General features: G+C 35.6%; 1 protein-coding gene across 1 annotated transcript; it reads right to left on the bottom strand.

The window, feature by feature from the left end:
• Nucleotides 1-6,184: 6,184 nt before the first annotated feature.
• Nucleotides 6,185-14,720, bottom strand: LOC114185397 (DNA glycosylase/AP lyase ROS1-like). Its single transcript, XM_085666915.1, is given in 18 exon segments — nt 6,185-6,634; nt 6,724-6,762; nt 6,840-6,954; nt 7,036-7,101; nt 7,241-7,380; nt 7,532-7,589; nt 7,669-7,705; nt 7,947-8,387; nt 8,576-8,658; nt 8,748-8,784; nt 9,036-9,104; nt 9,185-9,276; nt 9,345-9,429; nt 9,604-9,683; nt 9,772-10,898; nt 11,378-11,743; nt 11,822-12,971; nt 14,044-14,720. Coding segments are annotated over 18 exon segments (4,719 nt in total). The 5' UTR covers nt 14,617-14,720; the 3' UTR covers nt 6,185-6,473.
• Nucleotides 14,721-15,410: the final 690 nt, after the last annotated feature.

The raw sequence follows: 15,410 nt of genomic DNA, 5'->3' as shown, positions 1-15,410 counted from the left end.
AATAAATAAATGGATATGGTTTAATTTTAAAGTAAAGTACTATACTCTCATTCTCATTTGAAAGTGTGTTTATATATTATTTTTTATATTCAACTTATATATTATTTTTTATATTCAACTTATTATAGAACTATTTGTATGACACTTGTTACTATAAAATTAAATTCAACGGCAAGAATTGATACACAAAGTAGTATTAAATTTTAATCTTAACTTGTTAACGTATTAATCTTGTTTTTACGTGGTTAAATAAATTATTAAAAAAAATTAAAATATTGTATTTGTTATTTATTCCTAAAAATCACTTTAATTAAATAAAATCTAAAATATCCACACAAAAAATAACAATAACAATAAAATATAAAAATAAAATAAATTATAATTATAATAATATTAATTATCACTCGACTCAATCATATGTGAGTTAAATTCAACTTTATCTTCTGTGGACCTGACTCTATTATGCTCAACTTAGGCTTGATTCAACTCATCATAATATATGAACCTTATTGACTTTGAATTTATGTGGATTGAACCCAACTTAAACCCAATTTGAATGACCTGCCTGACTTAGGTTCGGTCCAACCTTGTATGTTTTAACCTGAAACCAATCAATTCTGACCAACATGGGTTGTCCTTACCCATGAAGATTTTATTGTTATTCTAGCCTTGTGAGTTTTTCTTTTACAGGCCTTTTGGTCCTATGAACATTTTTTTGCCTCAGTATAAATCTTATGTGCTAGGCCAATCTAATAGATCCTTTTGTCAATTAAATATGTAACTATTTATGAACATCTCAACTCAGTCTTATGTGAGTCAAACTCAACTGTACCTTCTGTGGACTTGACTATATTATGTTCAACCTGGGCTTAATTCAACTAATTACAATATGAACCCTATTGACCTTAAATTATATGGATTGAACCTAACTTAAACCCAATTTGAATGACCTGCCTAACTTAGGTCCAGCCCAACCTTGTCTGTTTTAACCTGAAATTGATCCATCCTGACCAACATGGGTTGGTTCTTACTCATTAAGATTTTATTGTTATTTTAGCCTTGTGAGTTTTTATTTTACAGGCTTTTTGGTCATGTGGACATTTTTTGTCTCGTACAAATCTGATGGGCTAGGCCAATCTAATAGATCTATTTTGTAAATTGAATATGTAACTATTTGTTAACATCTCAACTCCATCATATGTTAGTCAAACTCAACTCTATTATGTTCAACATAGACTTAATTCAACTCATCACATTATCAATCCTATTGACCTTGAATTTATATGGATTGAACCTAACTTAAACCCAATTTGAATGACCTGCCTGACTTAGGTCCGGCCCAACCTTGTCTGTTTTAACCTGAAAGCGATCCATCCTTATCAACATGGGTTGGTTATTACTCATGAAGATTTTATTGTTATTTTAGCCTTGTGAATTTTTATTTTACAGGCTTTTTGGTCCTACGAACATTTTTTGCCTCAATACAAATCTTATAGGCTAGGCCAATATAATAAAATCTATTTTGTAAATTGAATATGTAACTATTTGTGAACATCTTAACTCAATCATACGTGAGTCAAACTCAACTTTATTTTTTGTGGACCTAATTTTATTATGTTCAATCTGGGCTTAATTCAACTCATCACAATATGAACCCTATTGAGTTTTAATTTATATGGATTGAACCCAACTTAAACCCAATTTGAATGACCTGCCTGACTTAGGTCTGACCCAACCTTGTATGTTTTAACCTGAAACCGATCCATCCTGACCAATATAGGTTGGTCCTTATCCATGAAGATTTTATTGTTATTTTAGCCTTGTGAGTTTTTCTTTTATAAGTTGTTTGGATTTTTGCCTCAGTACAAATCTTATGGGTTAGGCCAATCTAATATATCTATTTTGTAAATTGAATATATAACTATTTGTGAACATCTCAACTCAATCATATATGAGTCAAACTTAACTTTATCTTTTGTGGACTTAACTCTATTATGTTCAACCTGAGCTTAATTCAACTCATCACAATTTGAACCACATTGACCTTGAATTTATATGGATTGAACCTAACTTCAACCCAATTTGAATGACCTGCCTGACTTAGGTCTGACCCAACCTTTATTGTTTTAACCTGAAACCAAACCATCCTGACCAACATGGGTTGGTCCTTACCCATGAAGATTTTATTGTTATTTTAGCCTTGTGAGTTTTTCTTTTACAGGCTTTTTAGTCCTATGAATATTTTTTGCCTCAATGCAAATCTTATGGGCCAGGCCAATCTAATAGATCTATTTTGTAAATTGAATATGTAACTATTCGTGAACATTTCAACTCAATCATATTGAGTCAAACTAAACTTTATCTTTTGTGGACCTCACTCTGTTATGTTCAACCTGAACATAATTCAATTCATCACAGTTTGAACCCTATTGACCTTGAATTTATATGGATTGAACCTAACTTAAACCCAATTTGAATGACCTGCCTGACTTAGGTCCAGCCAAAACTTTTTTGTTTTAACCTGAAACCGATCCATCCTTACCAACATGGGTTGGTGCTTGGGTTGGTCCTTACCAATGAAGATTTTATTGTTATTTTAGTTTTTGCCTTTTGGTCCTGTGAATATTTTTTGCCTCAGTACAAATCTTATGGGCTAGGCCAATCTAATAGATATATTTTGTAAATGTAATATGTATCTATTTGTGAACATCTCAACTCAATCATATGTGAGTCAAACTCAACTTTATGTTTTTTGGACCTGACTCTATAATGTTCAACCTGAGCTTAATTCAACTCATCACAGTTTGAACCCTATTGACCTTGAATTTATATGGATTGAACCTAACTTAAACCCAATTTGAATGACCTGTCTGACTAAGGTTCGACCCAACCTTATATGTTTTAACCTGAAATTGATCCATCCTGACCAACATGGGTTGATCCTTACCCATGAAGATTTTATTGTTATTTTAGCCTTGTGAGTTTTTCTTTTACAAGTTTTTTGATTCTATGAACATTGTTTGCCTCCATACAAATCTTATGGGCTAGGCCAATCTAATAAATCTATTTTATAAATTGAATATGTAACTATTTGTGAACATCTCAACTCAATCATATGTTAATCAAACTCAATTTTATCTTCAGTAAACCTGACTCTATCATGTTCATAGTCAAACTCAACTAATTTTTGTAGCCACAATTTCAAATTTGTATTATCATGACCGACTTCGACCATGAAAGTGTTTAGACAAATTTTGTTTTAGACAAGTTTAGTGAAAACAATGTTATGAAACATTTGTTACCTGATTCATCAAGTGTTGACATGATCATAAAGTTCTCATCACTGAAGAGACGTCTAAGGATGCTATATATTTAGCTCATACTTCACATGGACATTTTATCAAAGTTAAAAATTATGCCTTGATGGTTGGTTTGATGGAAAGAGGAATATATTTTTTGTTCTCAAAATAGCGTGTGTTGTGTGTTATAAACTTTCCGGTTGGACTTAACGATTTTGATATATATATTTATTTCTTATACTTTATGGTAATGTTTTATTTTTGTATATGTTACTCACCATTTCTTGGCTTTTTCATTTAAAGAGGTGTGTGGTGTGTGTTGTAAACAAAGTTATATATTTATTTTGTTGACAATTTTATCATGTAATTTGAAATGCTTCTTCCATTTACTTAAACCATTCTTTATGATATATTTTTTTTGTTATGTTTTATTGACCATTTGTTTGGTGTTGTAAAATCAGTGTGTTGTGTGTTGCAAATACAACATGTACTTATTGTTAGACTATATGGTAATGTTTTTAGTATTGTTTTATTTCTTTGAGCAAATAGTTTTCATTGATTACGTAGTCATTCACATGCTAAAGTGATTATTTTATATAAACTGCATCATACTAACATAATTAAAAATGTTCACACGTAAATCGAGAACATGATTATAATATTATGCAAGGCTTATATTTTCATCAAGATGTATTTCACAAAAACTTTTTCATTCTTATAATTCAGAATCTCATTTAAAACTGTATCTTATTTTTCTTTCAGGAAATATTAACATATTTCATTACAAAGTTTCTATAACACTCATGTATTAATCCCATAATCTGCAAGAAAAATCAGAATGTTGTTAAGCATCATTGAAACCAAATTATTCCAATTTCCAAGCATAATAGAATAACGACAGTAACTAGAAAAAGAAAAGTGTATCTTGAATTCTAAAATGTTCGAAATTGAAATGACTTGTCCTAGTCCCTGCTACAGCAGTTAATGATCACATGTTCCGCTATCAAGTTTTCTCAAAACTAGTGATGATAGTGACGGAGAGGGAGCTGGTTGGGTAGCAAAGGCGGTGGCGGTGAGCTGGTTGGGTGAAGGGTCGGTGGTGACGGAGAGGGAGCTGGTTGGGTAGCATGGGCGGTGATGACGGAGAGGAAGCTGGTTGGGTAGCATGGGCGGTGGTGACGGAGCGGGAGCTGGTTGGGTAGAATGGTCGGTTGTGACGGAGAGAGAGCTGGTTGGGTAGAATAAGCGGTGGTGGTCCGTGCATGTGCAGAAAGAGATAAGGGATAAGACGAAACCCTAATTGAATGAAACCAAATTACGTGGCGTGCTTCAACTGAACCTCACTGTCTCTGGTTTAATGCGAGCAAAACGCACCAGCTCACCTCGTATCGACATTTGAACCCGCGTGTTATGCCAAAGTCTATCTACAGTCTATCTATGAATAACGCCATGAATACAAATTATAAACTAGAATATTTTTTTTTTCCTACTATTACACACTCCAATAAAAATTTATCACAAAACAGATTCTGCTATTTATCTACCATGCAAATGTCAGAGTTGATTCTTGGGAGATTAAATTTTAGCCTGCTCTTCACCGGTAATAATAAACTGTGGGCCGTCAGATCAGAAAATGAAAGCTCAAATTCTCGAAAACTGAAATATGGGTAATTACATAATAAACTGTGCCATTGTAATAAATAGAAATAACAGTGAGAAGAATTTTATTGGTAGCTCTGTTGGTCGGGAAGAGGATCATAATAAAGGAACATTGGAAAGTGGGGAATCTTGTTACACACAAAATATTTCCGTCAACGAGAATAACTTCTATTAAAAAATTAAAAATTGAAGATAAAACCGCCCTAATAAAAATTGTAATGTTAAATATGTCAACAACAAAACAATTAATATAGCAACCATAAAAGAAATAATTAACCTTTAAAAGTTAGGTTGTCAATTTCTTATGATAGAAGTGCTTAAAATTTTTTTTCTCTCTTTTTCATTCATCTTTACGTTCTTACGATCTTACATTGTTATTAAGTATTCCAATCTTTTCATGTTCATTGTATTTATTTTTATCATAGAAAAATATCCATAAAGAGTAAAAAAGTGCATTAACACTTTTTATATATATATATATGATAAATTTATAAGTTATATGACATGATAAAAATAAACTTGTTGAACTGAATCAAATTAACTGAAACAAAATATTTTTGTTTACTGCAGTTTTATTAGTTTGACTCACGGCATTTTAGATTAATTTTTACAAATTTATTTACAATATATAAGTATTAAAGTCTTGTATTACTTTAAAATTTTGGATGTTTATTTTTCATAAGCACACTTTTACTTAAAAGATTATATAATATTAAAATGACAACTTTAATTTCTATCGATTTAACTAAAATAGAATGAATAATATTTAAATCTTTATCTCCTGGCAGGGGAGTGGGACCCTCACAGTTGAATCCGAAGATTTACCTCTTGTAGGCGGCAAACAAACTCAAGTAAAAAAGAGAGGGAAAATAAAAATTGTTGTAAGGCGGCAAAAAATGGCACTATATATACCTCTTCACCCCTCCCCTTCTACTCACCTGCCCGCATCTACATCGTTCCTAATTCATTAGGCAGGTCACGGTTCCGGCTTCCGCTACTGAGGGCGGAGGCCCGATGAGGTATACTTCTTCATCTGAAATCTCTGTATCTTCACTTTTTTATTCGTCGTTCTAAAGCTTCGATTGTATGAATATACTACGGTAGGGTTCGATTGGTTTCATTATGACCATCTTGTCGTCACTGTTCATGTTTTCGTGCGGTTTTTTTATCTTTACTTTGAAATTTAAGATCTTAATTTGTCATTAGCAGATCTAGAAAATGGAAGATTTATAAAGCACGGCATATATATGCATCTAAGATATTGAAATTGAAGTTAAAATCTGATAAATATTACAACTCGAACTACACTGTCATATACAGCAAATTTGGTGCCATTCTACTCTCTTGGTCCTAGTCCTAAACTGAGGATATTGCCAAGTACTTTAGCATGACAATGACTCTGCTATAATACACAGGATACAAGATGAATGTTGAATAATATTTATTGCTCTCGATGCTTCACTTGTCTCCCGAATGCTGGAAAACAATTCTTGCTGATTTTTTATTTTGTTTAAATCAATTTACTGGGTTCGACTTCTCTTTGGTGTTGTCCTTTTTCTTAGGCGTCTTAGGAATCTTAGGCGTCTTAGGCTTCTTGCTAGCTGGGAAGTGTAATCTAGCCAACAGAGGCCGAGGCGATCTCGTTTCCCTGTCAAATCCTCGCACACAGACATATCCTGCAAAACATATTTTGCCCATTTAGATATGTTTGGTTATACAGTTACTTGCCTATCTTGTAGATTATTGTTTGAAAAAAAAATCTTACCTCTCCAAAAGTTTTGTTGAATGGTTTGTGTCGATAAACCTGGTTGGCAAAAAGAAATACAGTCAGTTTAATTGTTTTATATTTATCTATTATAATCTAATTTTTTATGAAGCTACCTTTAAATATCGCTGACACGGAGGTCCCAAAATATACCGTTTTCCTACCAAGGTTCCAGATCCAACTGCGGGGAACACTAACTGGGTTTATACTCGAGTCATTATCAGCGAAAACCTGTTGCAAATTATATTTTAGTACTTAATTTAAACCACATGAGGAAAGTAGATTTCACAACGGATAACAACTCTCATTTACCTCATTGACTTGAAAGTAGGTCCCATTTAGTGGAAAGCTCCCTTTCATAGCTGTTCGACATGGTATCTATTCATAAATTATTTACAGTTAGCCTATTGTAGTACTTGCATTCATATGCTAATTACATCTCTAACCAGATTTTTTTTCCAGTATTGTTTATTAGTGACTAATACTCATAAGCAATGCATGATTAAAGCATTCATACCAGGATAGTTCCTCGAACTATCTGTGAATTTGATTCACGGCGACTGTTACATGCATAACATTCATTTTCTTTACAAAGCTGGTCACTGTCCTGAGAGCTGCATCTTATTTCTGGTGGCTGTATGGAATCTGCTGTCTCTCCTGTGGTATACAATGTGTTTGGCAACACGAAAAGCACCAGAAAAAAAAATAATATATAGCAAGACAACCAACTCACGGCTGTAAGTTGCTACAAAAACTAATTTAATTCAAATTAATTTAGAAAGAGCATGTTGTCAATTTTTTTTTTCACCTGGGGTCCATATAGCTAGAAGGTATTTGCCTGGATCATCTGGTTCTCGCATTTCCCACTGTGGTTGATAATTAATTAATAAAATTGACAGATATAATAAAACACTATAATGTTTAATTGAAGTATTAATAACTAACCCCATTCAGAAGAGGATGTGAGTCGGGTAGTTCATAACTGCAAGAAACAGAAAACAATATCAGAATAATGTGCAAGGATTCTTGTTTTTTGTTGTTAATGTTAACTCCTCGTGTTTCCATATTTTAAGGTAAATTTTATTCTGTACTAGGAAATTGTACATCATGTGTTATTTGCTTTTGCAGCACTTTTTGAGTTATTTTCCCCTGTCGTGTTTTTCAACATTAACATTTTTGCATTCCAGTTAAGTAGCCTGAGATGAGTTGGTTTTCCTACTTACACGTAATGCTCTGTTCTCAACCTGCTCACATTCTTCAGTTTGGGTGTAGGTATGCATGCCTCATCCGGATTTAAAGCAACCAAGGCCTTTGACATTTCCCCTTTTTGAAGTTCCATATTTTGTTGCACATAGTTTCGTAGACTCAAATTGAACACTTCCATGTCTACTTCTATGTTTGGAATTTCAAATGAATCCTTTTTGAAGGCGTCCTCTATATCAACAACTCGTGACGGTTGTGAACGTTCAGGCTTTGGACTTGCTGGTTCTTCAACTAGAGGGTGAATGATCATTTGGTTTTGTTGAAGTGCCTCTTCAATTGGATTTTCAGGGAGAAGCAAGGGCATCTGATTTATAACTTGTGATTGCTTCCCCTCGGTTGCATTGTCTCCGGATGTGGCCACCATTCTGTTCTCCTCTGGTGCTGGCAGGGCAAGTCTTGCACTGAAATATTAAATAATGTTTACTTGTAAGTGTGTTTATCATAGTTCGTAACTCGCTTTGATACAAATCATTTAATACTGAAAGTGGCACTGATATAATTTTCTGTGTGGTTTGTTGCAATAACAATTGCCGTTGCCGTCTCACCCCCACCCCAATCAATTGTATCCACGTAATATTAGTTATCATACCTTGCAAAGGCGCTTGCAAAGTGTCTGCATTCCCCTCTCATCGGGCATGCGTTGCAATTCGGTTTGCTTTTAGTACAGAAAACCTACATGAATTGATTTTATTTAGTACAGAAAACCTAACAGGGTTTTACTTAAGTATGGCCATCTCTCTGAATGAGAAAATGTAGTTTACCTTTCCAAATGTGATCAACTGGTAGTGCAGCTCATACCTTCAGCAAATATCAATAAAACAAAAAAAGTTAATTTAGGGAGTTTGATCACGATGGAGAATTTAACAAGGAGGGTGCAGCATCTCAGAAAGTTATGATAAGCAAACTCTTTGAACGTTTCTATGTATGATCTCATTATTTAAATGTTCATATTGACCTTGATAAAATTAAATTTAAAGGAAATTTGAATCAGCAACTAGAAGATACTTATATCATTTAATGTATGACTTTAAATTGAAAATAATCATTACAATGTTCTTTGGTCTAGCTTGCAGAGTCGAGGCCAGAGATATTTTTGTACAGCATCCAACACTGGGTACCTATACAGCACAATGATGTCAGGTTAGCTCTTATTTTCTGACTGAATTACTGCCTTGTTATTTATTGTTGTGGAACTCACAATTCTAGAAGATGCAACTGTAGTGACTCTGGCAGCGGCTGGAGAGGTACCCATCCCAAACGTACCGCTATGCGTCCAACATTTGTGTCCACCTATTGAGGCAATAAACTGTCAATATATTCCATAATCCTTAAGTTTTGTACTTATGTTTTCAACTTACCGGAAATGCAAGATGGTGCAGTGTTAAGAGTCTAACACACTCCACACTTTTCAATCCCAGTCCCTTTATGCTGAGCAAGAACTTTCTGGAGGTATAAATAAATTGAATTAACATAATACATTTTTTCTGCTTGCATGAACAAAACTCTAATTTCCTGTGAGTGTGCATATCTATATATTATGCTAGTGAATTGTTGGTTTGCCAACCCTACCAATTAGGAGATATGATTTCAAAGCAGTTTGATAATATCTAGACTTACTTTGCTTGGTCAGGTGGAACGTCTCTCAGCCACTCAAGATCGATGCCCTCGTGCTTATCAACCAATCGATTGAGGAAACTCTGCACATTAATTCATTTGGCATAATCTGTTATAAGTTTTTAACTATCGGATTAAGGCAGAAGTACTACTCGCCATCTTGAATTCTACCTGAATACGGTCAGCAAGCATGTTGTTCATGCCCCTTTCTTTGATTGTTTTGGATATTTCTTTGACGTCAGCACGTCTCACGGCATCCCAGTCCACAGAGTCCATGGTGTTCTCTGTCTTTTCTCTTTTCCCTGCCCGAGCTTGTGCTTGTACTCTTAAACTATCCCAATCAAAGTTATTCTCTTCTTTCTTTTTGCTTTTTGGTTCCGCCGAGGCAGATTTTTTCTTACCCTTTTCTGAGGCTAATTGCTTTTTACCCTTTCCTTTCCTCTTTTCATGGTTGGGACTACCAACGTCTTTTTGCTTTTCTTTCTGCTTCGATTCTTGAGTTTGACCTGAAGTGTGGAAATAATTATGGTGTTCATGACAGTTAACTTCAGAATTTGTCGTTACTTGCAAACAAGTATACTCACTGGTCATGGGTGGTTCTAAAGTGTATGGAGTAGCGTCTGATTTTTCCAAGTTTCCTGTCTGGTTGTCATAGTTCAGGTCTATGGGCTGATCACTTGTTTTTGTAAAGCTCTCGGTTGCTTTGCTTCTTTGCCCATTAACTTCAGGCAACTTGGTTGAACTTGCCATTTCTAAAAGCTCTAGGAATGAAGCCCTGTTATTATAAATATTGAACTGAGCAGTGCTTAACGGGTCTTCTATTTCTGAGTTGCTATCCGAGAATGATCCTATCTTTTCAGGATTTTGATCAGTTGAAAAGTCATGTAACCCTTCCTCAGTCATTACACTTTCCACTGGGCTATGTTCACTGTTATGTCTTTCAACTGATTCAAACATTTTGCTGTCTGATTCATTACCTCGGTTTCCATTTCCTTCTGGATGCACGGTGCAAACTGGTAGTTCATTGTCTGTCGAACTCATGCTCTCCTTGTGGCATGTACTCTCCTTGTGGCATGTACTCGTTGACTTCAGAGGAAATCGAGAAGCAAGTGCCATGAATGCAGAACTGCCAACAAGAAAAGGGAAAATTTGATGTATTGTTTGTTATAATTATGTTTCTCAGAAATTAAGCTTGCATGCTTTATACCTCGAAAGGTGGTCTGATACATTTTGAGTGAGGAATACTCCAACCACAGAATCCACGACAGATCCCTTCCACATCGAAAAGCGCCTGTCTCCTGTGGTATGTATTATGTTATTAGTACTTGAACTGTGTAACTCAATATGCAGAATGGAAGACATTTTTTTAAATTAATTCATCATCGTTTTTACTTTTGATAAATTGGTGGTTAAATGCATCTTAAGAGAAAAAAGTTTTTCTTAATTTAGTGCAATGTATTATAGTTTTAGTACCAATGAGAGTTTTGCTGTTTCTGTGGAATGATGGTTGGTAATTCATTGAGTGCCCTATTTTCGGTTGGCTTTTCTTATAGATGGTCTTTGTGGATAAACCATTTTAAAAACATTTTTAGGAGAAAAAAATGTAAAAGTTTTTTATGCATACTAATTTATAAAAGCTTTTTCATATTTGATCTTTTCAAAATCTGGTTTAACTACATAAGCTAGCAATAACAAATGGCAGAGACGGTTGGTGCATAGCATGTATATTTTTCAATTGTGAATAGTGCTTAGATTTTCATGACAATATCATTCATACCTTGTACTCGATGCATCTTTGCAATGAATGTCTCTGCCCTTCCCCGAAACACTTTTCGTTCTTGTTCCCACCATATCGCCTTTTCTGCATCACTTCCATCAATCCCACTACTATTACTATCCTCAAGTAAAAGCGTCCAAACTTTAGCTGTTTCCTCATCAAGATAAACTTTAGGTCGTACGCTCTGCTTTTTGGGTTTGTAGGGAACGATGGTGCCATTTGGCTGGTTATAAGGAACAAGCTGTCCATGCGACTCAAGCTCTTGGGCTTCAAGCACTTGGGCTTCTCTATTGATGTTTAGGAACGTAAATTGCTCTGTTAAACCGTCCACAATTTTTTTCCATTTTTTCCATTCTTCTACACAGGCTGCATGGTAGAATTGTGTGTTGTAAAACAATCATAATGTTATTTGAATAAAGATATAAAACAGTTAAGTTGAAATACCTTGTCTTTCATTTTTGCAGGAGGATGCAGAATTGACAGGACTTCTTCTCTTTCCTGTTCGTTTCTTTTTTGGTAGTGATGGTCCTATATCTGCAAATAAAGCATCAATGCATGTCTGTGGCCCTTCTACATCACCAAATGTTCGTCTAGCAGAGGTACCTGTTTGCTTTGCAGTATGTGATAGATCAACATGAGTTCTTGTAGAAGCTCTTGATCTGCTTTTGGTCGGCCTCTTCTGCCCTAAGGATAAGGCGTACTGAAGGGGATGTTTGTCCTGAATCAAGACTGGGACTCCAGCTGCAGTATAATCTGAACCAGAGGCCCAGCAAGATTTACGTGGTGCCTCGGAAATTCTCCCCTTGACGCTTCTCCTTTTCTTCTGAACATTTGGAAATTGAACCTCATACTTCAGGTTCAGGTAGTATGCCTGCATAGCATTATGTTCTGCTCCTAACAGATTAATGCTGGTATTATCTGCCTGTTCAATACCAGGTTGTTTTCTCTTAGAACCGAGAGCTTGTAATCCACATCCTTTGCCCCAACCGTCTCTGCCAATGGAGTTATTTGGACACTCTTGAAGTCCATTATGATCAGCCACCCAATTGCTTGAGCTGCTGGCATTGGCAAAGGGCGTATTTTCAAAATTCAAGGACCTATTACATGTCTTCGCGGTTGATGCAGGCCCCGATGTCCAATCTCCTCTCCCTTCTGTTTGTGGAGTAGAAGCTGTGTTCAATCCTTTCCTTTGCTTCCTCTTGTCAGCTCGGTTTTTTTTAGATTGAACAGTTTCTGCAGCGGCTTTCTTGATTGTTCTTTTTGGTTGGCCTTCGTTTATGACCTTGGGCCGGTGCTTTCTTGTTTTTGGTTTTGGTTGAGGCGTTTTATTCAGGTCAATGCCCCGGCTTATCTCCTCTTGTGGTGCTGATACAGCAGCCACTTCTGTTGTCAGCTCATTTATTTTGCTGTGAGGATTATAGCACATTGTGGATGTGGTGTTATGGTCTTCCCCTTCGCGGTTCCTTTCTTCAATGGCATCTTTTCTGGTTTCTGCTGCAATGACAACATCTTGGTGTGGTGCAATTTGAGCAAATGTCTTGCTACAGTAATCGAAGTATGATGAGCCTGCAACATGAAATTGTTTAAATGTCAATTAGAGTCGGACTATTACAATGAAATGTAATGTGCAAGCCCCAATGCCCAAGATATGGATCAAAATAGTCACAAAAGACAATCGGTCTGCTGATTTATCACTAGCATGATTGGAGAGCTGAAGTTTCAAATTTTAACTTTTTCTTTTAGAAGTTTGTAAAACAAACTATGCTTTGATTTAGTAGTTTAAATTTGTAAGTGTGTATCTGTTTCCTTGTAACACAATGCTCTTTTGTTTCTGAAAGCTGTGGTTTATGATTATTTTCTGAGCTGTTTTTTCGTTTACAAGCGCACTCTTTTTCGTATGCAGGAACTATTTTTCTATCATTTATTCTAACAAAAACTAATTTTTATAATGGAAAATAATTGGTTATATACATGGTTGTTTAATGAGAAAAATATAGGTTTCTATTCTGTTCTAAGCATGTTCTAAATGAAACACAAAATAGGGAAATAATCTAACAACTTCATGAGACGCTACGGAGAGAAAAATACAAGTGTAACCATGCATAAAAATACAAAGTTGTTGTTCAGAGCAGTTGAACAAGTAACAGAACCCAGATAGAATTAGGATGCGAGCATTCAATGACCAGTAAAATTTATCTAGTTTTTCCTATAGATGTTTTTTCTAGCGAACTTGGATCCTCTGTTGATGTTCTTTTGTCGAACTAATATGTAACAATGTGAAGCAACAATTTGATTGCGCTAAATGCAGCAGAGGATCCACAAGCTCGTTTCTTACATCTGTTTAGTTCAAACATCTAATTTTATGACACCATCCGTAACGCCGTACTAAATGTTACATTTCAATTTTGAAAGTATGGGTTTTACTTTGTTCAGCTGTTGCACATTGCGGGGGAGTAGATATTCTCCAATGGAGCAAAGACATGACCCGCTACAGTATTTAATCTATCCAATTTTCATTTGATGATAAAAAAAAAGATTAGATTACTAAAACATAATTAACGGTTAAAATCATCTGAAAAGTGTTTACTATGACTGCAGACGATGAATGCCCCATTGCCGGTAATGGACACCGGCGAAGTGCCTGTGCACGCTCAAATGAAAATTTTAATAGAATGCGAAAAAATATGACTGCTCTTACCCGGAAGGTCTTCATACTGGTTACGGATAGTATTGGGAAACGGTTGCTCCACACCGAGAAACTGATGATGACCAAAAGATGAATAGTTCGGGATGAACTGTGAATTATACGGCGGAATAAATTGGCTCAAAAGATCTTCATTTGTTGCAGCAGAATTTGCCGATGGTGCCAATGGTGCCAATGGTGCCAATGGAACCTCTGACTGGGTCAAAAGTTGGGAAATGCCGTTACTTGAACTGGGGAAGCCATCAAAAGATATTTGTACGCCATTTCCGGTAGCGAGATGGCTGAAAGGCGCGGGTTCGTAGCGGTGGATAGGCCAGTTGCTTATCTCTGGAAACGCTGAGAAATCAAAACCAGCAGGTATCCCATTGGAATGAGATACGAACTGGTTTGCCATCTCAGGAGTCCAGATCGGCACTGGCCTTGGAATCATGGTGGGGACGGTGGGGACGGTGGGGATGATGGGGACGGTGGGGATGGTGGGGACCTGAGCAGCCTGCTCCTCAACCTTGCTTTTGTTTGATTTTCCAAACTCCATTTTTACTTGCTTTAGAACTTTCACTTAGAACTTCACTGGGAAAAAGAAAAAAATCCTTCTGCAAAAGGATTTTTCGGGGACACACCTGCCAGCGGAAAATGAAAGTGGTTTCGGAAGACAAACATCAATAAATAAGAAAAAAATAAGAAAAAATAAAGTACAGAACACATATGCAGTTTTTCAACATTAAAAAAGATGAGTTTCTGAATTACCTCTGAAAGTAACCGGTGACTGATAAAGCTGGTGCTAGTAAGATAGTACTTACTGAAATTTAAAGAAATTAATTAAAATTAAAATTCCAAACCTGTCTATGGAGAGTGTTGGGAAGAAGAAGGAAGACTGCACACAATAAACAATATTGGGTGACTGTAGCTGCTACCTCCGTTTTTCGCTCGCGCTGAATAGGAAGTTTCACGCGACCAAAACCGAAGTTGAAGTAGAAAATCGGAGAATTTCGTGCGGATGTTGTTACGGATAGATTTTGCGAGTCAATGCCGGAGATCTGATTTCACATATCTATATGCGGCAAATAATGGGATATATATATATAACATTTCCACCGAATGTGAGAGACCAGGAAAGAGAGAACCTACACGAATTTCTATGAGCTTGCATATGCACCCCTGAGCTATTTTAATTTACTTTATCACTTCTATTCTCCTTCCAGGATTGTATTTAATTAGATTAAAAGTGAACTTTTTTTTCTATTTTGTCTTATGTTTGGTCGCATTAAATATTTCTATCCTAGGACCAACTCAACGCGACGCGACGACAAGAGTAATGATACACGCACA

Source organism: Vigna unguiculata, chromosome 1, assembly GCF_037176805.1.
Source record: "Vigna unguiculata cultivar grain cowpea cultivar isolate G323 ecotype 2 chromosome 1, ASM3717680v1, whole genome shotgun sequence".
In the NCBI taxonomy this organism is placed as follows: Eukaryota; Viridiplantae; Streptophyta; class Magnoliopsida; order Fabales; family Fabaceae; genus Vigna; species Vigna unguiculata.
This window is presented reverse-complemented; position numbering and strand designations above follow the sequence as displayed.